The following is a 27,175-nucleotide window of genomic DNA, read 5'->3' on the forward strand; positions in this document are numbered from 1 at the left end:
TGCTCTTCTTCCCAGGACCCTTGCAAGCCTGAACGGGGGTGGGAATTCCTCTGTAAGCCTTATTGGTGGTTGCTGATCATATGCAACCTGAAATGTGTAAATTACTTTCTTCAAGGTGCCCATACACTGGCAGATGGCCAGCAGATCTGACCACCAGATAGATCCCTCTCTGATCAGATTATATTGGTGCCAGTGTAATGTACACAGATTTCCAATAAGTCCATTGGAAATCTGTGCAGCCTGCCGGCCCCCTGGGCTCCCCCATGTAATATGTATTTTTGGACCCGTGGTGAGCATGGAAGTGGTGCAGCTTACCTACAGAATTTACCGACACGCCTCCTCCAGTGTGCCGTGTCTTCTCTCCATCGCTGCTGGGGGCACCTGTACCCTGTGACCTGACGGCATGTGTGTGACCTCGTATATCCAGCCGGGTCACATGGTACAGGCGCCCAGTGATGTAGAGAAGACAAGTGAACGAAGCACCTCATCCACACTGATCATGGGCACAGGGAATACACATTACACATGGGGAAGACTGGCCAGGGGTTCGTCGGTCATCAGGAAATCAAATGACGCTACTGTTGCCCACTCAACCAAGACCTTTCGAGCAACAACTTTCCAACATACCAGATCGATTGTTTTGAATTATTTCATCTGGAAATCAATCAAAATTACTGGCAGATTCTATCATTATGATCAAATCTACTGGATATCGATGCCACAAATCGAGTAATGTATGGGCACCTTTACAGTTATAAGGAAGATTGTGATCAGACTAGCCAAGGTTGGTGGCAGATCTAAAGTGGAACTTGATAACACCATAAGCAGGAACAGGGCAGGTGGAGAATAAGCATGGCTGAGGCAAGCCAGGTAAGTAACCAAGAACAGGACAAACAACAATAAGAGCACACCTTCTTGCAAGCTGATGCTACCACAGGCAACCAGAGAGTGAACCCTGCTACTTATGTATAATCGGGAAGCATGCTGATGCCTACCCAAGCAACCTCATGCCTATCCCCACACTCTCTCACATGTACACAACTCTTGAGGGTATAAACAGTGAATGCTCCCACACCTGCAATGTTGAAGTGAAGGTTTCCTCAAGAAGGAGGGTGCGATCAGAGTGTGTGTTCTCAAGTGCTGCTTGATTAACGCACTGCAGTACATAATGTATATAGGAGAAATGACAAAAGCAAGCACACATTGAGGGTTCAAGAAGGACAGTGATGAGACTAGGTCTATTTAGACTGATCTCATATCATGCCTGAGGAAGCGGGGGTGCAGCCCCTAAGAAACACCTCAGATTGCTTATTAAACTTTGCCCAACTGCGTCCATCTTGCCACGAATTTCGCTCCTTTTTGGCGGTTTACAGGTTCTGAACGGTACCGATCCAGCCTGACTTAGATGATATAGTGGTTATTGCGGCAAAAAACCACTGATCTTGGGCTGTCTGAGTGACCATCAGTAGCCTCAGATGTGGTCACATGGTGGTTGCAATGGATGCAGAGATCTAAAAGTCCTAAGGCAAGGATGTCAAACTCCAGTACTCAATGGCCGAAGTCCTCACACATTTTTGGCACAGCTCAAATTCATTGATGGGACTGAATCAGAAAAGGTGTGGTCCATCAAGTAGGTCACATTTCCCAGTCCATCCTACACTGGCATGGATATGGCCCTCAAGGACAGGAGTTCACCACCTACCGGTATGTCCTAAGGTCTTCAGTGTTGCATAGTAGAGGTAGGGATCTGTGGGATGATACGGAGATGAAGTGTCTATAATACCTGATGATGCTGGCTATGTGCTGGGGGGATCAGGAACCTTTTGTAAATTGAGGTCAGTTTTATATAACAAGTAGCGATGGTCTTGGGGAACTCATGGAGAAGCATGTAATTTGTTTGATCAGCTGATAGATTTGCAAAACTCTGATTTGCTGTGATTACATTCAGCTTTAGCACATGACTAGCAAACCAGCCTCGCCACTGTCACATTACACCGATCCTTCGCTCACTGCACTGGCTACCAGTAGAATGGAGAATACTCTTCAAGATTGGACTGCTGACATTCAAATCCCTGCATAATTTGGGCCCTGGATACATGAAGGACTTGCTGAAGCTGCACCACACCTCTCACAACCTCAGATCAGCAAGTTTTATAAACTTGGTCACTCCCAGAGTGCACCTCAAAAAATCTGGAGACAGAGCCTTCTGTCATGCTACCCCTACTCTTTGGAACTCCCTGCCACACCCAGTAAAGACAGCACCATCCCTGGAGCTATTCAAATCCAGACTGAAAAGCCACCCGTTTAGCCTGGCATTTCCAGACTTATAAAAGTCTTCCTCTGTACCACGATGGTCTGAGCCATGCTTATGCGCTTTGAGTCCTACGGGAGAAAAGCGCGTTACAAATGTTATTTGTTGTTTACCACTTACATATCTATCACCTGACCAAACTGATCACATGTTTCTCCATGAGATCTCCTACACATGACCATCACTAATAACAAGAAGTATAATTGCCTTCAGGTATGTAAATAAACAGACGCTGGAGTAATGCCCACTCTTTCCTTTTATTCTGGATTCTGTATGGCTTTTGTTTGTTTGAAGTCACTGATATTTGGGAAGCAGGAACGTGGAGTCCATTTCACAAGCTTCTTCTCTGAAGCTGACGTCACGCTTGGCATCACATCGTAGGCTGCTAAACCAAAATAAAATAATCATTACAGCCTGCTAACATTTCAAATGAAAATCAATAAAAAACAGCTGAGGTATGCCTCAGTCAATGCGTAGTATACATAAAATATTCTTACTTTTATTACTTCTCACCACCGCAAAATATATGCCATAACATAGAGCAATTTGAAAAGAAACAAATGGTACAGTGGAGGCAAAGTAATTGTGGAATCTCTAGTATACACATATTCTGTGCAGTAAACTGTTACATTATATATGAGAGTCCCATCAGTTGAACAAAGTGAAAGGAAGACTGTGTCTCCACCTGGATTTGTGCAATTATAGCATAATATTTATTGTACCATAGCAGCTGGAAACACAACGTTTCGGCCGAAGGCCTTCATCAAGTGTTCCTTCGTCCGAAACGTTGTGTTTCCAGCTGCTATGGTACAATAAATATTCTGCTATAATTGCACAAATCCAGGTGGAGACCCGTTCTTCCTTTCACTTTGCTGAGCTTCCTGTGCACCTTGTTGGATCCAGGTGCTGACTGGTTGACTCCCTGGTGCTAACTTTATAGTTCTGCAGTAGAGCTATTGGACTCTTTTTCTGTTGTAGTCCCATCAGTTGACTCACCTCTGACCAGTTCTCTGGCCTGGGCACAAACTGTTCCCAGCAATTAATATTAAACCTTAAAGTGAACCCTAGCCGAAGTTCAGGATCAAAAAAAAAAAAAAAAGCTCTTACACTGCAGAGGGAAGCCTCAGCATCCCATTAAGGCTTCCCTCTCTAGTCGGCAGCCCCCCGTTGCAGAGTGCGGCCCCCTTCCGAATCGGAACCGCACAGCTTCCCTTCCAAAATAATGGCCACGCTGTAGTCTCGCGAGCCTGCACGCTCATGCACAGTAGCATGGAGGTCACAGCTGGTGAAAACTGGATTAGTTTCCAGTTCTCACAAGATTTTGTAAGAAGTGAAATATATCAGTTGATGTCAGTTATATATCAGTTGCTGTCAGTTATAACTGAAAGGACAACTGATGTGTGAGGTAATGTCCATGTTTCCCTATGGTTCAAGTGGGCGATATTACAGTTTAACAGTGTGCTGACCAGGAAGCTGTTACAGGGTCATTGCCATTTTTAAAATGGAGGACTGAGAATTACATCAATTACAGTGAACACACAGGACTCAGATGAGGAGAAAGATTGATGAGTAAATTACACGGGAGGTAAGTATGATGGGTGTATGTTTAATTTGACTTGTAGTTTTCAGTCCAGGTTTGCTTTAAAGAGGAATTTTAAGACAAAATTGAACTTGGTATCAGCAGCCGAAACCCGTTCATGACCTGGCTTGTGGACCACTCTCGATCTGATCTCCTCTGAAATTGACCTTGGCTTGTTACTGGACTCCTTTGCTCGCTGATTGTTAACAGACACTGCTTGAACTCAGCCTACACCGACCCCGGCCTGTATTACCGTTTTGAACCTTGCAACCAGCTCTGATCTCAGATTGTCTCGACCACTCTTGGAATCATTATTCTCAGCCTCCATATTGGGGTGTCACCTGTTCTTCTGCCCACTGTGGTGGGCACTAGGCAGCAAATCCCATCGCCCCTTGCGGGGCACTCTGGTGAAGACCCATGGCTACTTAAAGCCTGCACTTGAGGGGCCTTTCACACTGGCGCGGTAGGTCATTTTACCGCACCTAACCGCTATGCCAATGAAAGCCTACGGGTGCTTTCATACAGCATGCTGTGCGGGGTGTGCTGGAAGTCGCTGATCTAGCGCAAGCACATACCTACGTTGCCACGCGACCTCTGCGGCGACCTGGGGCAACGTGCGGTGGACCGGAAGTCGTGTAAGTCTATGATGACACGGGTTGGCGGCGACTTTGCTGCACGCATGCATATTTTTACAATATGCTTCCGCGCACTTCCGTATTTCCAAAACAGGAAGTGAGCAGAAGTCAAAGGACGTTGGCCAGAGGGGGATTACAGCGTATTAGCTCGATAATCCCAGAAGGCCCGCCAATCCGCAGTCTGAAACTGGCCTCAAGGTTACTCTCACCTTAGTGGAACAGTCAACAGAGCACTACCATAACAAAACCCTCAAAACTCACGTTTTCACTCTGGCCTACTACCCCTCACAAGTGCTCTAAACCCGCAGCTGAACTCTGGTCCCCTACCTCTCGTGTCCTTACCTCTCCCTGTAGATTGTAAGCCTTTGGGCAGGGTCCTCCTCCCTTTGTGTCCTACCAGATCATGCACCTCCATTACTGTGCACCCATGCTATGCATCTGAGTGAACCTAACTTGCCTAATCTCCATGCTCCCCTCCAGTGACTGACTAAGCATTACCTTGTACTCATACTGTGCTGCATGATCTGGTCTTTCTTGTATTCCTGTATTGTCATTTTGCTGTATGTCACCCCTAAATATTGTCTGTAACCTAAACTAATGCCCAGCGCTGCGTAATATGTTGGCGCTTTATAAATACAATAAATAAATAATAAAACCACAGCACTCAGGGAAAACTCATGGACATCCATGGAGAACATACAATCTCCATGCAGAACCACGTAGTACTAGTAATTAGGCCCCTAGTTTTACAAGTCAGTAGTAGTGTGTATTTAGCTACACTGCAGCGAGTCTGTGACATCACACCGTGGGAGGGGTTTTCGCCACAATATCAGCCATACAGACTTACCTGATGAACTATTAGAGAAGATTTCTCATGGGAAAAGGTGTATCGGCTACTGATTGGGATGAACTTAAAGGAATACTATCGATGTATGCATTTATTTTTAAATGCTGTAATGTTGTAGCACACATTAGGACAAGTACTAGGAGCAATTTGATTCCTCACACAGCTGTTCCTCTCAGCTGTAAAATCCTCCGTCAGTTTTGGGCCAAAACTTTTGGCGTCAGTGTTGGATACAAAATGTATCTAATACTGACTGCTCCCAGAGGGCTAGACCATGTCTCTGCACAGGGGAGTTGCTATCAACTCCTCAGTTTATAGTTTAATTATCACCTTGCTGAAAGAATCTTGTTGATATGGTGGTAAGGGGTTAAAGATTCTAGCAATGTGTGTTTATTATCTTTGCTTCTCTTGACTGATAAAGATACTAATAATGCTAATTGTAAACAGTGATCTGCCCCTCTCAGCAGCTTGTAAAGTAGATGCAGCCTGGAGTGTATCACCTCAAGCAGACAGCCAGGCAAGCAGTCTGAGTGTAAACACAATAGCTAGTTATATTCCAGCAATATTACAGCTCATTTAGTTACCTGTTACCACCTCAGATCAGCCTATTTCTCCTCATGTCTGCTGCATGCGCTGAGTGACACAGTGAAATATATTTGTGAGCTGTGTGACAGAGTAACCAAGCAGCTCAGGGTGACCCAAACTACTATGAGCTGTGTGAGAAATGAATTTTTAAGCAGGGATAGTGAGAGAGAGACCTGGGTGAATAAATAAAGTGTCCCTAGCACTAGTGGTAATGTGTACACTAATATAGAGTATTAAAAAAAAAAGTCGTTTCAATCGATAGTACTCCTTTAAATCCAGGGTTAAAGTTCTTCTTTAAAAGTATTTTAGGAGCTTTTCAGTTGTGTGTCTGAATTACAGTCAGAAAAACACACTAATATGATGGTGCTTTGTTGCTTGAGATGCTGGCCTACCAGTATGCAGGAAAAACACTGCAAAAGGTGTGGGATGTTAGTGACAATAGGGCCGCATGAAAACCTGCGTGTCATCACCTTACCTTTGTGAATGGTATGTCTCCTGGAGTGGCTGTGATAAGGGCATCTGGTTTCCTCACCTGCGGCAATGACCTTCCAAAATCTGATGTGTCCTTTGGTTTCAGCAAGATTTTATCTAAGTATTCTGGAAGGCCAAAACAGTGAAACAGTGGTAAAGACATGGTCAGTGAGATGCTAATATTTGTGAGTTGATGCAAACTCTATGTCTATTTTATGCAAATTGTGGTTTGGCTGAAATAGGCTCAGTTGAATGCCGTAGCTGTTAGTTTGCAATGGTCCCATTAGAAGCTGGAGAAATTGGGCCGATTGAGCTCTGGGACAAAGTCGGGGGCCGGCCTCAATGTCTAGTAGCCACCTCTCTCCTTTATAAAGTTCCCTGGTGTCTAGTGCCCCCCCCCCCCCCCCCCTCCATCCCCTACAAAGTTCCCTGATTTTTAGTAGTCCTCCCTCATCTATACAATTCCTTGATGTTTAGTGATCCTCCCTCCCCTATACAGTTTTCTGGTGTTTATTGTCCACCTCCATCCCCTATACAGTTCCCTGGTGTCTGGTGGCCCCCTCCCTCTCCTATACCGTTTCCTTGTATCTAGTGCTGTCTCCCTCCCCATATGGCTTCCCTGGTGATCTAGGGCTTACCCTCCAATATAGCATCTCTAGTAATCTACAGTGGGCCAAACATAATGCAAAGTGGGGCAAACCACTTGAGGGCCAAATCTGATGGCACCAAGGGCCAGATTTGGCCCACGGGCCAGAGTTTGTTATGTACTGAATAGATAGGTAAAACAGTCCACAGAGGGACATGGGAACTGTTGCTTACTGCTGAGCCCTGGGTGTCACCTAACATGTGAATGTGACACAGTCCACACTGACCTGGCGTTACTAGTGTAATGAATGACTCCTGGCGCATTCTGTTGGTCCGGTGGGTCTTTAAGCTGGGGCTCAGCTGCAGATCTATGGTTGAGGCAGATGTTTCTGGACTTTTTTGTTTATCCACCGTTGTTGCAAAGCTGATAGGGAACACAACACATACTGTATAATAACAAGTTAAAAAGCAGTTCCAACAGGAAGTGATATTAGTCTAAATGTGCCCATACATGGTACAATCAAATAATTTGATTTTCCCATTTATTAGACTAAAACGAACGAATAGGGAAGAAATTGAAAATAATCTTTTTTTCGATCAGTAAAAAACAATTGATTATTCTGGGGTTTTTTCCAATAAAAATCTGATCGGATGTGTTGGAAAAATCAGGTTGATTGTTTTGAAAATTGAATGGTGTATGGTGGGTTGGATAAAATAATCTAATAGATCAAAATCTTATAAAAAAAAAAAAGAATTGTGTATGGCCACCTTAAAGGATACCAGAGGGGAAAAATAAAGGAGAAACCGGGGGGAGCTGGCATGTATGGTGCGCATGCACTGAGCAATCCCAGCTGCGGTCACGTGCAATCTGGCCAGCGCCAGCGCAGTGATTCCTGACTTCAATGAACCCGGAAGAGGGTGCCAGAGGGCAATTAGCAGCAGGTGGGGGCAGAAAGGAGAACGGGGGAAGCAGTGGGCCTCAGGACAGCTCACCATACATGCCAGCTCCCCTTGTTTCTCCTATATTTTTTGCCTCTAGTATCCTTTAACGGTGGCCACACACCATACAATTTTTTAAAATTTCTTTTCAATTTAAGAACTACAATCAATTCTTCTGACTAATTGTAACATTTAAAAAATCTGAGCAATGTACCACACGTGTTCAATTTTTCCCCAATTCTGAAAAAAAAAAAAGATTGAAAACACAGAAAGAAATGATGCTGGGTTGAAGGAGATTCCAGCTGAAGTGTCAGGATAACGGCTGGTACAATAAAGAACTCTTACCTCGTCAGGAGTTTTTATTTTAGAGTTGTATTGAACACCACAAACAAACTAGGGAGTTCTACGCAGACCTCGTCATACCGGACACCCCCACATCTACACCGTTCAATTTTCATAAAAACTGATTGATCAAAAATATCCACCGGATCGACTTATAAAAAATAATAATCAGGAATTAAGGTTAGGCACCTCCAAGGGGGAGGTTAAGATCAGGCACCAGCAGGGGAGGTTAAGGTTAGGCAACACCAGGGTCGGTTAAGGATAGGCACCACCAGGAGGGGTTAAGGTTAGGCAACACCAGGGGGCGGTTAAGGATAGGCACCACCAGGAGGGGTTAAGGATAGGCACCACCAGGAGGAGTTAAGGTTAGGCACCACCGGGGGGGGGGGGGGGTTAGGTTAGGCAGCACCAGGTGGTGTTAAGGTCAGGCACCGGGGGGGGGGGGGGGGTTAAAGTTAGGCACCACCTGGGGGATAAAGTCAGGCACCAGCAGGTGGGAGGTTAAGGATAGGCACCCCTGGGGTGGGGGAGATTAAGGTTAGGCACCAGCAGGGGGAAGGGGAGGTGGATGAAGACCAGGCAACACCAGGGGGGGGGGGGTTAAGGATAGGCACCACCAGGAGGGGTTAAGGATAGGCACCAGCAGGAGGAGTTAAGGTTAGGCACCACCGGGGGGGGGGTTTAGGTTAGGCAGCACCGGGTGGTGTTAAGGTCAGGCACCGGGGGGGGGGGGGGGTTAAAGTTAGGCACCACCTGGGGGATAAAGTCAGGCACCAGCAGGTGGGAGGTTAAGGATAGGCACCCCTGGGGTGGGGGAGATTAAGGTTAGGCACCAGCAGGGGGAAGGGGAGGTGGATGAAGACCAGGCAACACCAGGGGGGGGGGTTAAGGATAGGCACCACCATGGGGGTCAAGGTCAGGCACCAGCAGGGGGAAGGTTAAGGTCAGGCACGGTGGGGGGTCTTAAGGTTATGCACCACCGGGGGGGGTGTTATGGTTAGGCACCACCGGGGAGGTTCTGTGTGAGAGTAGGGATAGGTTAGGTCATAGAGAAATATCAGCACATATTACGAATATTTCACTATATCAGTTAAGTAGTAGAATATTGATACATTTACAGAGATTGTACTACTGCTATTTCCTGCGCCTCTTTAACCCATTTTGTTATCCGCTTTAGCTTGTGGCATTTCCCAATGTATGCTCTTGCCTTGGGTTTCATATCCTGTTGTTTTAGTAAATGGGAGAACCAGAACACATTTAGATCTCTGAACAGAATGGATTGCTTTAAAACATGTTGTTTTAACACCAATTATTTAATATGGTTGCAATACAATCTAGGTTTTCACTATCTTGTTGCAAGCAGTGTGTGAAAACATCATATTTATACAGAAAATTTGAAAATTCAGAATGATCCAAAACCTCTACATCCTTCTATGAAAAACAAATCTATTATTGGTTGCATTGGGTTACCTCACACTCTGTGTGTACCACATACATACAAATACATTATGCTGATAAGTAGCTCACCCATATGGCTTTGTCCCCACTGCAGGCACTAGACCTCTTGACATAAGTGGCTTGTCTGATTAACAGAAAGAGGAAAGCAAGCTTAGAGAGCAAGTAACAGCAGCAGAAAATATACTGTTTATACAATAGAGTCAAGATTATCTGGAGCTCAACTAACCAGCAGTCTCAGCCAACCAGCACAAATCGCCGACAGTAGTCACAGTGGTGAAGCTATTCTTCCTAAGCTATATACTCACCGTCATCAGAAGATGGATTGAGGAACCCCTAGCGAGGCGACTCAACGAAGGAGAATTCCCTGATCCTTCTTTCTACCGTGGGAACACTCATGGTTTGAACGTCTGCGCAGGGGCGCCTCTAGCCATTTTGTCACTCCAGGCGAGAAAACCTGGATGGCGCCCCCTCTCCCCAGGACCAATGGCACTCCAGGCATATGCCTAAAATATCCCCTGGCAATGGGTGACTCTCTGGTGATGCCATAGACTGCAGCGGAGGCACTCTCAAAGTAGCCAGTTGACCAGCACTACTTTATTGGGTAAGGCTGCTGGATATATACATACCTTTCTTAAGGACATGATCAGCCACTTGGCCTTTGCTATTGCTGAAATCAAGCATGGAATGAAAAGGTGGTGGATGCTGTTTGATGGGTGATGAGTCCTTGGGATATGGAGGCACAGTAGACCTCTGAATGACCGTTATAATGAGAGGGAGGCGATTGCTAGCAGCCGTTTCCCGCGTCTTCATTGCGGCATGGCGAGGACAGACATGATCCAGGCTGGAGAAGTCTCCTATTGGAGAAGGATACAGACAAGAGCTGATAAAGCGAAACCAGTAGGCTGGAAACACTGAAGCAAGACTGGTGCAAAGATGCTGCAGGTGCTCACACTGACCAATCAGAATCCTTGAGCATCTGATCCACTTTTATACCAGTTTTACTCCTATTTTCCTTAAACTTTTTTGGTAAATCTGCCCCACAGTCCATTTAATCTCCAGGAACATTTATTATGAGAGACCGCGCTGGTAACCTTGCACCTGCGAGGGTACCGCACTCACCAACAAAGGAGGTCGGGAGTCTGTTGAGCTGAGTCTTCACTGAAACAGGCTCTAGCTTCCGGGCATAAGACAGGACGGGTTTTTCTACTGATGAGAACAAAGAGGAATTGTCATATGCAGGATAATACTACAGACTATGGTGAATCCCATGTTATATCTTCCTTTACCTGTAGTTGGCCCCGCTGTGGTTGTTTGCACTGCTTCAGCCTGTGATGAGGAGCTTTCATGGGACTTCATCTGTCAAATGATCATCTATAATTACCATCTGCATCATATACTTTCGTCAAATCAACATAATTAAAGCCGTTATTTTACTTGTTTATCTCCCAAACAGGACACTGATCAGTAATGGAAACAGCAATAGAGAGAGCGAGTCACTTGGCCTCACGCTGGAAAAACACTTTTACAAAATTATTAGAGCAGGGAATGAGTTTGTTACTGCTGTCAGTGTCCCCACTAGGAATAATTCCACTCAGGGCTGGATTTACCATAAGGCATATAGGCACGTGCCTACGGGCGCCTGATGGTGGAAAGGCGGCTCACTCCCCTCCCCTAGAGCCTCCCTCCCTCCTTCCCTATACAGAGTCCTGTGTAGAGTGTAAATAGGAGGTTACTTACCTAACTCTCAGCATTCCAATGACGAGATCTTACTTCAGTCGGGGGCACCTCTAGCTACATAATACAGAGGGTACCTCTGGCAACCTAATGCTAAGGGACACTTGTAGCTACCTAGAAGGGGCAAGGGAAGTAAGTGACAGCTGGGCCAGACAGCACACTTGTGGTGCAGTTCAGCGGATTTTTGTAGGTCCATGGAGGGCGAAGTCTAGGGTGCCAGGACATCTGTGCCTATAGGCTCCTGGGATGTAAATCCATGCCTAATTCCGCTTATTTCCTGTCCTGGAGACAGGAAGAATGACAATGAGACAGGAAGAATCCAATAAGAAATTACTTATTTAGCTTACCTATCTTGTTTTAAGTGATCACTGCCAGATTTAGGTGAAATGTGATATGAGAAAAAGAAAAGAATATGTCTGCTGGTTTCCATTTTCACTGTTTCTCTGTGATGCCAGAAGTGACATCACTTTTGCCCTTTTCTTCTTTTTTTTCAACCCAGCTCAGTGTTAATTTTAACTCCTTACTGCCATACCTTACTGTCCTTCCCACAGCAAACATCAGCCAGGCAACAGGCTTATATCACCCTGTAAACTCTGTCAAGAACCGGCCCGCGGCACGCCTGCGTATACGGTTCCCGACTGCGGGTTTGACCAGATTAAGCGGGGAACAGCCTTATTTAAGCTACAAACAAGGCTGGAACCCCTCAAACACTTCTCACTGCCACCACTAGCTGTTCGCTAGACACTTCCACTCTGCTGTCGAGTCCTCAGCGCGCACTCCGCGTTTTCGTATTTGGGTCAGCTTTGCGCTTAGGCCAAATACGGGAACGCCACGCACCCACACACACACACAGTTGCAATCTTACACTGTCGTGAAGCAAAGACCCACTAACAGTCGTTCCGAACGATACTGTTAGCCACTCTGCTGTCGCTACTCGCACTGGCGTTGTTCGTACGTTGGGTCAGCTGCGCGCTTAGGCCAACGTATGACAAACGCCCCCACACACAATGCAATTACAATTTCATACGGTAGTGTTGCTCAAGCGTACAATTAGGCATGAACTTATACACGGTTACACTTCAGTCTCTTCTAGGCTATGAGTGTTAGTTTAGTACGGCAGAAGTCAAACTTATTAAATAATAATTTAATATTCTAGAAAAACATAGAACAGTGCAAAACTGAATATATACAAAAAGATTACAAAAAACAAAGTAAAACTAGTTACAAGATAAAATGTACAAAGATAACACACAAAGCGATTTTGCTTACCAAAATAAACGGGAAATAAACGTACCAGCGTATCGATCTGGTGTTGTTGCGGGCGGTACGCACTTCTGGTCAGGAACCAGGTTAGTTCTAGCCGTGTGAGCTACCTCCAAGAACTACAAGTTGTGGCTATCCTAGCTGCGGTTTTATACTATGAAATACGCCTGGAGGCTGTAAGCCTGTGTGGACGGGGGGAAGCTAGATTTAATAACATCCTCAGACATAATTTGATTTCCCAGGTAAAAGTCTACTATACATCAAAGATTGTGAAGTTAGGCTTTCAACTCCAGGTGAAAACTTGATTAAGGCGTTTTCCTGTCTCCGTTCTCAGACATAAATGGGATTTCCAGAGATCCACATACATGAAAAGGGTACTATAGCACACACACAAAACAAAAGACTTCCTTCACTTCCAATCTCCCCAGGTTACAGGTGACAATTGATTAAGGCTTTCACATTGCAGCAGGATGTCCTGTGTGATAGGTGACTGGTCGTATTCACTGAAGACCTCTTTAGATGCAAATGTAGGTCTAGTGACCCACCCACACAAATACAGGAACAGTCAATGAATCTAGCCTGCATCTCTACACCTTTGACATACCACAGCAGATATAAAAATGGGAAAATGAAAATATATTACTGTATTATCCTTAACAGCATCAGCACCCCAATATATCTCCACACCTCCGCCGTTAACTTGGTGCAAGGCAGACGATCTTCCCAGATCATCCTGCCAGCACCTACACTGTTGGTTCTGCTTGACGGGACAGCCCGTCCGCATTCCCATGATTGCTCCCCTTCCAGATGGCGCTGGCAGGTGAATCTAACGCATCATCCTGCCAAAGCCTACATTGACGGCCTGGCCGGGTGGGGAAACTCTTTAGCATCCTCAGGAGGGTTCCCCACCTGTCAGTTAGCTCCAAGCTACACGACTGGAAAGCTAGGTCAGGTTGCTGCAATGTGTCGTTGCCCTTGGCAACCTGACGTAACCAACCAGGGGAATGTGGGTCAGTGGCGACCGTGAATTCGCAACCATAGAGACTGTGCTGCAACTGGGGAAGGGTTCCAACCGTCGCTACACGCACTCTCTCTATAGTGGCAGGAGCTATCTCTCGGTCCCTTTGGGGAACGAGTATCTGCCGGTCTGCCTCCTCCACTTCGGACAGCTCCGAGGGAATAACTTCCCAGAACCCTCTCAACCTGCCCCTCCCAGCTGGTGACCTGCTGGCTAGCCCCCTGAGCTCTTCCAGGCTGCTGTCAAATCGAACAGCCCCAGAGAGCTCAGTGCTGCCTGTCACACATTCTAGGAAGGCTGCAGACGGAGAGGCTCCTGGGCCATCCGGGCCAGGTTCCGAATTGGATGTGGCTGACCCAGCAACATTTGCCACTTCGGTGGACAGTCCCTCTGCTGTAGACCCGCTAGCACTGCGGGTTACCACTGCAGCTGAGGGAGTGCCCACCTTACACACATCATAAATCACGTCACATTTTGTCTTAAAACCATCTGAAGGGGAAAGATCTGGCCTGGTGCCGTCTGCCCCTTCAGTGGACAGTCCATCTGCTGCAGCCCAGCGAGCGCCGCTGGTTACTCCGGCAGCTGACGGAGTGTCCACATGACACACAGCATTATGTAGCACAACACATATGCCATCAGCATTATCATCCCTACATATATTGTCATTTGGGACATCACATAAAACCTCCACATTATCTGTATCATTACACACATTGCTACTCAGCACTTCACAATTATCATCAACAGTTCCTGCATCGATCGCCTCGATAGTCCGTGGGTCATGAATGACATCATCAGTTTCTGCATTCTCCATATCAACATGTCCCACTCCAGGCCTAGGCACTGGAGAATCACTAGGGCTGGCTCCTCGTACACAGTCCATAGCCCCTGGGGCCTCACCAGCACTCCCCACTTGCACTGCGTTATCAAATAGTACCTTGCAAGAGTCCTGAACTTCTGCTGGGGATGCAGGCTCCACGGGGGTTGGATTAGGCTCATACCGGGCTACTAACCGTCCCAGGTCAGTACCCAGCAAAACGTTGGTAGGGATTTTGTCTGTTACCCCAACTTCTCTCAATCCGCTGCCGGCCCCCCAATTCAGGTGGACCAAGGCGGTGGGTATGGCTGGGGTGACACCCCCAATTCCTCGGACAGCAATCATTTTCCCAGGTATGTACTGCTCCGGGTTCACAAGCTGGGGATGTATGAGAGTCACTTCTGCTCCAGTGTCTCTCAGCCCAGTGGCAACTGTACCCCCAACCGTGACAAGCTGCAGATTCTCTGCATAGCCAGTGGCATTCCTGGTAGCACACAAAGCCGTTGGGACTTCACTGGCGTTTGAGGCCTCACTGGATTTTGGGGCCTCCCTCTTCCTCTCTGGGCAAGTCGTGCTGATATGACCCACCCTGTCACATACAAAGCATTTCCGAGTGTCAGGTTGCTTGAATCCAGGAGACAGCGGTGCTTGCCTCCTCTGGGTGCTGGGTGAAACAGGTTTAGCAATCTGTTCTCCTCTCCAGCTGGACGTAGTAGTCCTCCGGGACTCAGGTGCTCTATGGGCGGTGTAGGAATCGGCCATTTCCGCAGCCTCATCCACTGTCTTTGGTTCTCGATCCAGCACAAACAGCCGGACCTCAACAGGACAGGTGTGGAGAAACTGGTCTTTTATCATCAGCTCCTTCAGGGCATCCAAGGTTTCAACTGACAGTCCTTTTAGCCACTGCTGGAAGGCAGTGCGCAGGTTGCACGCGTGATCCAGGTAACTGTCATTAGGACCTCGCTGCACTGTCCTGAAACGTTTTCGATACACCTCTGGCGTGAGGTGGTATCGTGCAATGATGGCTTTCTTAATCGCCTCAAAGTCTGTTTCTTCCTCCTGGGGGAGACTCACAAACGCCTCCAGGGCCTTGCCTCTCAGCCCTGGTGTGAGGTATCTTGCCCACTGCTCACGGGGCACCCCATACTGCCGACAAGTCCTTTCAAACCCCTGTAGGAAAGTGTCTATGTCAGAGTCCTTGTCCATAGCGGGGAACTTATCCAGGGGGATTCTGTGGACTCGCTCACCTTCGCGTTCTGCGGGTCCAGCAGACCGGTTCTGCTGCTGAAGTTTAGCCAGCTCCAGCTGGTGTCGCTGTGCAACTTGTTCCCTCTCGGCCTGGTGTCTTTCCCTCTCGGCCTGGTGTCGCCGTTCCGCGTGTTCCTTCTCTGCCTGTCGGTGCAGTAGGATCAGCTTTAGGCGCAGTTCGGGCTCAGCCGAACCTAGTAGCTGTAGGTCGGCTTCCAGAGATGTCATCTCCAAGTTCGGTGGATCATCCAGGACATCGTCTCCACTCGCATTCTGTGGCAGGAGCGATTCCTCCTCTGTCGTGTCGTGAGCTGCATCCGCTGACGTTGAAGCACGGGCTTGCTCTGCCGCATCATGCTCCTCGAGCGCACGAACTAACTGCTCCTTAGTCTGGCCGCTCACCGTCTCGATGCCTTTGTGCTCACACAGGTTGAGTAGTATCTCCTTGTTTTGCCTTGCATAGCTGGATGCTTTCTGAGCCATCGTGTTGCAAAAAAAAAAAGAAAAAAAAAAAAGGGGGGGGGAAGGGAAAGCAAAACACCAAGTGTGTATCTTTGAACAAAAAAAAACGTATATAGATTCTGCACTGAGTAGACTTCTGTAGGCTAGTTGCTTCTAGCAAGCTTCCAGCCTTTAGTACTCAGAATAGCGAGCTAAACTGCGTACTAATGTACTAAACGATGCCACCACTGCCAGCCAATTATGTCAGGAACCGGCCCGCGGCACGCCTGCGTATACGGTTCCCGACTGCGGGTTTGACCAGATTAAGCGGGGAACAGCCTTATTTAAGCTACAAACAAGGCTGGAACCCCTCAAACACTTCTCACTGCCACCACTAGCTGTTCGCTAGACACTTCCACTCTGCTGTCGAGTCCTCAGCGCGCACTCCGCGTTTTCGTATTTGGGTCAGCTTTGCGCTTAGGCCAAATACGGAAACGCCACGCACCCACACACACACACAGTTGCAATCTTACACTGTCGTGAAGCAAAGACCCACTAACAGTCGTTCCGAACGATACTGTTAGCCACTCTGCTGTCGCTACTCGCACTGGCGTTGTTCGTACGTTGGGTCAGCTGCGCGCTTAGGCCAACGTATGACAAACGCCCCCACACACAATGCAATTACAATTTCATACGGTAGTGTTGCTCAAGCGTACAATTAGGCATGAACTTATACACGGTTACACTTCAGTCTCTTCTAGGCTATGAGTGTTAGTTTAGTACGGCAGAAGTCAAACTTATTAAATAATAATTTAATATTCTAGAAAAACATAGAACAGTGCAAAACTGAATATATACAAAAAGATTACAAAAAACAAAGTAAAACTAGTTACAAGATAAAATGTACAAAGATAACACACAAAGCGATTTTGCTTACCAAAATAAACGGGAAATAAACGTACCAGCGTATCGATCTGGTGTTGTTGCGGGCGGTACGCACTTCTGGTCAGGAACCAGGTTAGTTCTAGCCGTGTGAGCTACCTCCAAGAACTACAAGTTGTGGCTATCCTAGCTGCGGTTTTATACTATGAAATACGCCTGGAGGCTGTAAGCCTGTGTGGACGGGGGGAAGCTAGATTTAATAACATCCTCAGACATAATTTGATTTCCCAGGTAAAAGTCTACTATACATCAAAGATTGTGAAGTTAGGCTTTCAACTCCAGGTGAAAACTTGATTAAGGCGTTTTCCTGTCTCCGTTCTCAGACATAAATGGGATTTCCAGAGATCCACATACATGAAAAGGGTACTATAGCACACACACAAAACAAAAGACTTCCTTCACTTCCAATCTCCCCAGGTTACAGGTGACAATTGATTAAGGCTTTCACATTGCAGCAGGATGTCCTGTGTGATAGGTGACTGGTCGTATTCACTGAAGACCTCTTTAGATGCAAATGTAGGTCTAGTGACCCACCCACACAAATACAGGAACAGTCAATGAATCTAGCCTGCATCTCTACACCTTTGACATACCACAGCAGATATAAAAATGGGAAAATGAAAATATATTACTGTATTATCCTTAACAGCATCAGCACCCCAATATATCTCCACAAACTCCTCAAAAGGGTGCATACAATTACCTTCTGGTCATGGCGTCCCTATCTTATCCAAAATAATCTGTTATGTTGAGAGAGAGAGCTTGTTACATTAGCTAAAAAAATAAAAAATGGGGGACATATATTTTTGGGGCATTTACACATTTTTGGCATATTTTATTTGTGTGTTGCCTTTAAGAGCAGCCCATATATGGCATTGTCTGAGAGGTGCAGCTACTCAGTATACTTTCGTACCTTTTTTCTTCTCTTCTCTGCATCTCCTTTACTGGAGCTCTTAGATGTTGTGGATTTGGCTGTTTGGTTGGAAGGTGTTTCAGCAATATCCTGAGAGAGACAAGAAACAAATATATAGATCTGACTGAATTCCGAGCTTTCGGAGTAACTGAAGTGTGTGCAAGCATCACAATATTATAACACATTCTCTGGACTGCTGTGCGTCTCCGAAACTGTACTTTTCAAAATCAGACAGCTCCTTGTCTATCAGGGCTGCTGATGGCAACAGAGGTTCCCCTCTTCACTTGTCCCCTCCACCTATCTAAATTTCTACCTGTCGTTTCTTCTCTGCTTAGTGATATGATGGCTGTCAGGTGGAAAAGAACAAGTAAAGAGGGGGATTCCTGTCCCCAGCAGTGACCCTCCTGATAAATTAAGGTCTGTCAAATGCTGAAAGGCTGCTCATCTGATGATTCTATTTATCTGCCAGTGGCATAGGGATCACAATAGCAGCCATAGTGGCTGCTATGGGGCCCGTAGCCAAGCAAGGCAATGGCCAGCACTTGGCAGTGATAATGGGGTCCTCAGTTGGCCCCCTGAGGTGCAGAGTAATGCAAGCAGAGCAAAGGAGAGAAGTTATTTAAACTGAGGGCTACCTAATACTGGCTGTCCCTTTGGCTACCTATAGTGGAGGTCTATTTATTACTGGAGGCTCCTGTGACTATATATACTGGGGTTCTACCTTTAGCTGCCTTTAGTGGGGGCAACTTCTGGCTATCTATACTGGGGGGCTACCTCTGGCTACCAATACAGGGGGGGCTCTTTTTTTTGGGCTTTGCTACCTAAAACTGTTGTGTGCAGAAGGGCACAAAGATGCCGTATCATTTTTTGTGGAGGTCCCAACCAAAATTTTGCTATGGGGCCTCATGGTTTCTAGCTAAGCCCCTCTCATCTGCTTTTACGTGAATGGTGATAAGGGTAGCGGAAAGTCCAGAATTTCACCATAATGATTCTTTAACTTGTACACGACCGACTCACGCTAATGGGCATGAGCGCGGCGGCAGCCCCAAGACCGCCTAACGCCAATCGGCGTGCAGTCCTGGGGGTGCGTTTTGCAGGAGATCGCGTGCGTGTATGCGCGCGCACCTCCACTTGGATGACGGAGCGGTCTCCCAGCGGCGATCGCCGCTAGGAGACTGTTAGACGGCAAAACCGCTGTCTATTTAGTCTGTACAACGCTGCGATCTACAGCAGTGCTGTACTGGGGACAGCCATGTGACACGGCTGTCCCCCTAGGCGGCAAGGAAGCGATCCGCTGTCATAGGCTGAAGCCCATGACAGCCAATTGCGCTGATTGGCCTGGCAGGGGAGAGGGAGAGATAATAAAAGAATATAAAAAATACAAATTTATTGTTATATCAAAAAAATAAATATTTGTGTAAAAAATAAACATTGGGGGAGCAATCACAGCCCACCAACAGAATGCTCTGTTGGTGGGCAGAAAAGGGAGGGGGGAAATCACTTGTGTGCTGAGTTGTACGGCACTGCAGCAAGGCCTTAAAGCTGCAGTGGCAAGGCCTTAAGCCCAGGGTCCTCAAGTAGTTCAACTACAGCAGCAGCAGACACAGAATAAGTGTTCAGCACAGGATGAACAGGATGTTCTCTGCCAGTCATTATCAATATGTCTGGGTGGAGAGTTTACCGGTTTATGCTCTCGGTTTATGTATATGGGTTCTTTTATCCTCCAGCATCCTCCTGCATTCTCAGGATATTTTAGACCAGGACTGATTTTGGAAAGCTTTGGAACATGAATACCTAATTTCTGATTAACTCAAAAAAATGCCAAACACATCCTAATCCAGCTTTTAAATAAACTGCTGAGATAAACAATTGTATTTATCCACCTAATCCTAAAATTACTTTTTTCTTTAGATAACCCATAGTTTTATTTTATACTTACACATTTAGAAAGTAGATTTATTTTTCTGTTCAATGGCAGTGTATTAAGTGTCCTAGAGTTAAAATACATGACTATTGACCTTTTTCTGCCCTCAGAAGTTGTATTCTGCCAGGAAAACTTTAATGGATGTAATTTGCTTATCAGTGAGTTGTACTATATTCCCGACAAGGTTTCAACAAGACAGAAGCTGTTATTTTCATGCCTGAAAATTAACTCTTTTAGGCAGCAAAATAAAAAAAACTGAAACAGCCTAGTGATTAATGTTGTGCACTGTACATACTCATGTTTATCTCATCATGTCACCTCTGGTGCACTTTAATGAAAGTAAGTTGAACAAGTCTACAAAACATGAACACGAGTCTGACTCACCGCATTACTCTGTGACTTTGCTTTGTGTTTGGAGCTGCGTTTCTGATACATATTGTTCCTCTCTTTACGAGACCGTAACCTTTTCTTCTTCTGATAAAACTAAATAGGGAGGAAAAATGTAACTATTAACCACTTAAAGGGGTTCTTCCGCGAATGAGGAAAAAAAATCAAAATGGTTTATGCATGTTCTATTAAAAATCCTTCTAAAATAGTGTGAAATTTTTTTCAAAAAAATGAATGGTTTCACCAATACAACATGTAATGTATACAGTGACGGCTGACGGGACTGTGAGGCTAATCCATTTGTTAGGGGTGTTTTTTTTGTTACTTTCACTTCATAAGCTGCTCCCTACCTAGTTTTCATTGCTGTAATGCAGGGCTATGATGAAGTGCTGTGCAATGGCAGTTACAGCTATTAAAATAACGGCTGTGCTGCTCTGTAGTTTCTGCTTGTACTTCCTCACAGAGCTGACCCCCCTCCCCCCGCCTCTCCCTGTAGGCAGAGGTCGGGCAGCTCTTCGGAGCAAATCACGTGTTTACCTCGTTGCCGGGCAACCAGACTTCAGCGTCTGTGCAGAGGACTTCCTATCCATTGCACGGCAAGTTAGCTGCCTGAGCTACAGTTCAGTACAGTACAGTACAGAGAGGGGGGGGAGGGGGGTCAGCTCTGTAAGGAAGTACAAGCAGAAACTACAGAGCAGCACAGCCGTTATTCAGCTGTAACTGCCATTGCACAGCACTTCATCATAGCCCTGCATTACAGCAATGAAAACTAGGTAGGGAGCAGCTTGTGAAATGACAGTAACAAAAAAACCACCCCTAACAAATGGATTAGCCTCACAGTCACCTCAGCCGTCACTGTATACATTACATGTTGTATTGGTGAAACCATTCATTTTTTAAAAAAACTTTTCACACTATTTTAGAAGGATTTTTAATAGATTATGCATAAACCATTTTGATTTTTTTTCCTCATTCGCGGAAGAACCCCTTTAAGCTCTCAGTCGTTTTCACTTTATGCATCCGAGCAATGTTCACCTCCCATTCATTTGCCTATAACTTTATCACTACTTATCACAATGAACTGATCTATATCTTGTTTTTTCCGCCACCAATTAGGCTTTCTTTGAGGGGTACATTTTGCTAAGAGCTACCTTACTGTAAATGCATTTTAACAGTAAGAATAAGAAAAAAACGGAAAAAATTCATTATTTCTCAGTTTTCGGCCATTATAGTTTTAAAATAATACATAAAAATTAAACATTTTATGTGGGTATTTTTGGGAGGGTGGGAAGTAAATAGTGTTTTATTTAGGGAAATATTTGTGTAGTGTAATCTTTTTTTACTTTTAGATGTAGTTTTACTCTTTGGCCACAAGATGGCAACCTTGAGTTTGTTTACATGACGTCACTCAAAGCGTACAAGACATAGGCGTCAATTCACTAAGCTTATCTCCTGTCTGTAATAACGTTTCTAGAGTTATCACCATGGTGATGAGGCATGTCGTATTCAGGAAACATTTTACCTCAGGCAAACCTAAAGTTAACTCTTCTGTCTTTAAGTTAAGTCTTCAATCCTTAAAATAACTCCAGAGCTAAAGACAGGCTGTTAATTAACTGCGTGTGAAAATAACTACAGAGGAGGTAAATTAACTACAGAGGAGGTAAATTAACTACAGAGGAGGTAACTTAAGGAATGAAGAGATAAGATAACTCTCTCACTGTGTGGAGGTAAGTTTTCTCTTGCCTTATTATCTCCAGCATGATCTTAGTGAATTGAGGCCATAGGCACGCACGCGATCGGCCGCGGGAGCGCGCATGTCCTTGACGTTTTTATACGTCAAGGAGGACAAAGTGGTTAAAACAGTAATCATACTTAAAGAGATTCAGAGACGAATAAGCATTTACAAGAGTCTGTATAACCGCAAATACAGCGGTGCTCAAGAGTTTGCGAACCCATAAAGTGTTCTATACTTTTATATGAATATGACCAACAACATCCTGTGTTTTTGTCCTAAAAGTAGAGACACTGAAGCAAAATAAAATTATGATATAATGATTTGTGTGTGTAGTACAGCTAAGAAATAAACCATTAGGACCAGAGACATAAGTCTAACCTTGTTTCCAGTACAGGAAGAGTTAAGAAACTCCAGTTATCTATGCAAAAGATCCATTGAGCTCCACCACTTTCAAAGTCGCAGAGAGCTCTGTCTTCCTAAGTTTGCTATCTCAAGTGTCAGTCACTGTATTGTTTTTTCTTTTGCAGATTACAGTTCAAAAGTTCACTAACCTGCTCTGTAAAATCATTTAGAATGATGAGTAGTGTGTAAACTGCAAATATTAGAGAATGATGCAACGTTATAAAAAAACACTATATAACTGACAATAAAAATATGAAAATATTTTCTTTGCTACTAATGTTCTAGTAATTATCCGTACTACACAAACAATTCATTATATCATTTTTTTTCGCTTCAGTGTCTCTTTAAAAAAAAATTATCCAACAGCATGTCTGCAAATGGCACACATAAGCGAAATGTGCTCTCAGTATGCGGAGTGCCCCCCTCGTGCAGCAGTAACTGCAACTGTTAGGAATCGGAACTTAGCAGGCTCCCTGCGGGCATGCACCTGTACTGTGCGTTATGCTTTTTGTTAGCCCGCTAGATAAAGAGCTAGAATGAGTGTTGCTGTCACCTAGTGACCGCTCTAGGTATTGCAGAAAGCTTACCTGATGTTCACTAGGCTAGGTGAGCCTGCTTTGCTAGGCAGTTGGCTTGGTTTTTGGTTACCTCGGCCTCAGATCCAGTACTTTGCTCAAATTAATCCTGGGGGCAACTGATCAGGCATTTTCAGTCTCCCAATTAAGCGGGGCTTGGCTATAGGTGAAGATCGGAGTGGAGATTGGGGTATTGGATCTGAAAGGTAACTTGTGCTCAACTGAATTTCCTGCAGCAACTACACATTTATGGTAGCTGTTGACCAGTGCTACACTTTGACTCGGACCAATGATAACCCTTTCCTCCATACAGAGCAGCTTCAGTTTCAGCTCTTGGGTGTTGGTGGGTCTCCTCACATGAAATTTAAGTCTGTCCACATTTCAGTTGGATTAAGGTCAGGACTTTGACTTGGCCATTCCAGAACATTCAATTTATTGTCCTTTATCCATTAGTTATTAGAACAACTTGTGTTATATAGTTGGGGGGAGGTGTTAAGGTCCAAGAACATGGAAAAAATGTTGCTCTTCGTGTCATGCATCATGTGAAATCGTATTGCTAGGGCAGAGGAGCCCAGCATTAAAAGAACACAGCATTAAAAGAAGACTGGAAGGAGAGGAAAAAAAATGAAAAATGATTTAAGGGATGAAAAAAAGAGATTAGACAGAGGCAAAAACTAATATAAGTTAGTATAGTAGGCAATACGTGATGCATTGGTGCGTTTTGGTTTTTTTTACTTGTTTTTTGGGGGTCTTTCACCGTTATTTTTCCATTCTTATTTCCGTTTCTTCATCTTATTGAGTTATTTAGGCATTAGCTTAATTTTCGGGGGTTCGGTTTTCCCTTCTTTTCTTTCAAAGCTCCCTCGTACCGGTAATTGTGTGGCAGCTTTAGTCAATTTCCTTTTTGTCCACTAGATGGTGATGGATACTAAACAGTTTAGTCATCTGTCTTGACACTCATTTGGATGGAATTTAAATAAATGCTGGATGTCTTTATTTAATTTACCATGTTTTAATATTTTGTTTCTCTTCATATTATTTATATTGGGCTATTATCTTCTGAGGCAGAATACAGAGTACAATACAGAAAGCAAGGAGGGGAAGGGTTCACATTCTGCACTCGGTTGTGTACTCACATTTGTTGCCAGCGGTTTAGAATTGCTGTGTGTTGTGTTATTTTGATGGTACAGCAAATTAAGAGGTTGATTCATTAGGCCGTGCTGCTACGGCAGAGCAGCTTAATGACAACAGCACTTGGTAATCATTCTCAGCGCACGCTATGCAGTCATAGCATGCGCTGCTAAATTACGCTCTCTCTGAAAGTTTAACGAGTGCTTTGTTAAACTTAATGAGTGCTCCACTGAACCCGCCTAGAACCCGGCAGGTCCAATAGCTCAAAGAATGATATTCCTGCACTTTGATTGGCCCAGTAGTCTGCCTGCCTACTGGGCCAATTAAAGTGCAGGAACATCGTTCTTTGAAGCTTCTGGACCCGCCAGGCTCTGGGTGGGTTCAGTAGCTCGCTCATTGAATTTAACGAAGCGCATGTTAAACATTCAGCGTAATTTAACAGCGCACGCTATGACTGCATAGAATGAGAATTATTACCAAGCGCTGTTGTCATTAAGCCACGCTGCTGTAGCAGACTCTGTTATACAAGTTGTACATTACTTTACAATGTATCAAAGTGTTATATCTTCATAGTTGCTTCAAGATAAAAAAAAATGAATACAATATTTACAAAAATGTGAGAGATGTTCTCCCTAATAGCCAAAAATAAATGCATTATGCAAAAAAAAAAAAGATTTACAAAAACACTGCAATTTTTGCAGATAGGAAAGTACCAGATGCAAAAGTAAAGTAATATGGATACAGAGGCGCCAGAAGGATAAAAAGATCTAAAACGTTTACAAATGAGGAGGTAGTGGTGGACTTGCCTCCTTCGGGCAGATGCAAGAAAATGCTGTTCAATTTTCATCAAAACAATTTATTTACATACTCCAGTAAAATACATTGCGTTTCACGGGAGTGACCTGCTTCCTCAAGCAATAAGATGGAGCATATACAAAAACAGGTCTGATACTATGCCAAGCATTTCTGTGCCAGGCGCTCTGTGCCAAGCGCCACCACTACCTCTTTATTTGTAAACATTTTAGATCTTTTTATCCTTCTGGCGCCTCTGTATCCACACTACTTTATACATACCCACCCTTGGTGGAGGGGTGTTGCCCCCCTTTTTTTCTTGATCTACAGAGAGCAACTTCTTAATCCTGAGTGGGGGAAGATCTAACCCCCCCACCTGCTATTACAGTGGTTGCCTATGTGGTAACCCTGACTTGTGATGATATTGCACATACTCTTTCCACACACCTTCATTTACTAGTGCATACTACACTATATTGGGCTCTCAGTGTCCCTCTTTTTGTTTCCTTAACAATAAAAAGTGCTGTTTCACACACAGAAAATCATTGAAACACAGTGATTTTTTTTTTGGGGGGGGAGGGGGGGGGCATTGTGCCACAATTTTTCGCAATTGCTTTGAAAGCACTGCATGCAGCCCTTGTGCAAATGCAAATACTAAAGTGTGAATGCTCCTACAAGTAGCAACTGCATTCAACAATCGCAGTGCAAATGTGGCGGAATCACCTGCGATGTGAAACAGTCCTAACAAGTTCAGAGACGTCAGATTAATTAAACCTTTATAGAAAGGAGACATCCTGCTGCAGGCATGTGTTGGCGGTGTTTACATAGGCAACTAAAAACATCAGCATTTGTGAAAACCAAGGAATGCTTTGTAAGCATCTGCATCAATTTCACTCGCGGGAAATGACGCAGACCAGATAGATGTTTGTGTTCACCACTGGCAAAACTGCGAGTTTGGAATACTCAGCTTCTGCAAGTTCCAAGTGGGTTTACATTACGTGGTGTTTAGGCTCAGATGATGTAACTGAAACAAATGGAAGCGACCCCCAACTGCCTCAACTGTCTGCATAGACATTCCAACAGGGCTGTGGAGTCGGTCCAAAAATCCACCGACTCCGACTCCTCAGTTTAGGATTCCACCGACTCCGACTCCACGACTCCGACTCCTCTAATTTGCATATTACAATTTTGTTGATTAAAAGTATGTAACATGAAATTCGTCTCTTAACTGCCAACGCTTAGGAATTTTACAAGACAACTGAAGTGAGAAGGATATGTAGACTACTATATTTATTCCCTTTAGACTAAAACTAGTCCTTGGTAAGAGTACTTGTAAAAGGTACAAACCGGAACAAAGAACATCTATCAGGCCCTAGGCAATGTAAGTGTGGGTACATGTAAGAATGATGTGCAGGTACTCTGCAGGGGAATGAGGAGATTGTAAACAGACAACACCTCTGTGTTCAATGTGCACAGCGTTCTCAGTGGATTCCCTGCAGCTCTGTGGGGAGTGCATATGTAGAGTATAGTACTACTGTGTAACAAAGTAAACCTGAGACAGATGAAATTAAAGTTTTATACATACCTGGGGCTTCCTCCAGCTGCCTTCAGGATAATCAGTCCCTCGTTGTCCTCCTCCACCACCTGGATCTTCTGCTATGAGTCCAGGTACTTGAGCCAGTCAGGCGTAGTGCGCATGCACACACTCCGCCGCCAGGAGCATACTACACCTGTGCAGCACTATTGCGCAGGTGCAGAATGTTTCTGGCTGTGGGAGCGGCATGCGGCCGGACAGCGCTGACTGGCTGAATTACCAGGACTCATAGCAGAAGATCCGGGTGGTGGAGGACAGCGAGGGACTGATTAGCCTGAAGGGGGCTGGAGGAAGCCCCAGGTATGTATAAAACTTTACTTTTCATCCGTTTCAGTTACCCTTTAATTTGTAGTCACCAAACCAAATTTTAATAACATATCACATTATTTGATTTCATCAGCAAAGGGAGTGCATACATTTGCATAAATCAGCATCAATGCAGAATTATTTCCATCTCATTGACCATCTCTATTAGTGACACAGCTACACATCAGGCTTTATTCTTACAGC

General features: G+C 45.0%; 2 protein-coding genes across 5 annotated transcripts in view; one reads left to right on the forward strand and one right to left on the reverse strand.

Annotated features, from left to right (window-relative positions):
* Positions 1-27,175, forward strand: part of LOC137538309 (phosphatidylglycerophosphatase and protein-tyrosine phosphatase 1-like) — a 53,448-nt gene that overhangs the window by 24,596 nt on the left and 1,677 nt on the right. The window lies entirely within an intron of this gene.
* The window catches only part of AGBL2 (AGBL carboxypeptidase 2), a 182,489-nt gene continuing 157,863 nt past the window's right edge, over positions 2,550-27,175 (reverse strand). For 2 of the 4 annotated variants that reach the window (XM_068260390.1, XM_068260393.1), the window contains 9 exons: positions 20,434-20,532; positions 18,126-18,215; positions 11,036-11,105; positions 10,869-10,955; positions 10,376-10,603; positions 9,819-9,873; positions 7,298-7,434; positions 6,430-6,551; positions 2,550-2,696 (listed from right to left, as the gene is read on the reverse strand). In XM_068260390.1, the coding sequence (XP_068116491.1) occupies positions 2,682-2,696; positions 6,430-6,551; positions 7,298-7,434; positions 9,819-9,873; positions 10,376-10,603; positions 10,869-10,955; positions 11,036-11,105; positions 18,126-18,215; positions 20,434-20,532 (903 nt within the window). In that variant the 3' untranslated portion in view covers positions 2,550-2,681. The remainder of the gene's footprint in view (positions 2,697-6,429; positions 6,552-7,297; positions 7,435-9,818; positions 9,874-10,375; positions 10,604-10,868; positions 10,956-11,035; positions 11,106-18,125; positions 18,216-20,433; positions 20,533-27,175) is intronic. The other 2 variants (XM_068260392.1, XM_068260391.1) reach the window with 2 other exon arrangements.

Source organism: Hyperolius riggenbachi, chromosome 11, assembly GCF_040937935.1.
Source record: "Hyperolius riggenbachi isolate aHypRig1 chromosome 11, aHypRig1.pri, whole genome shotgun sequence".
NCBI lineage: Eukaryota > Metazoa > Chordata > Amphibia > Anura > Hyperoliidae > Hyperolius > Hyperolius riggenbachi.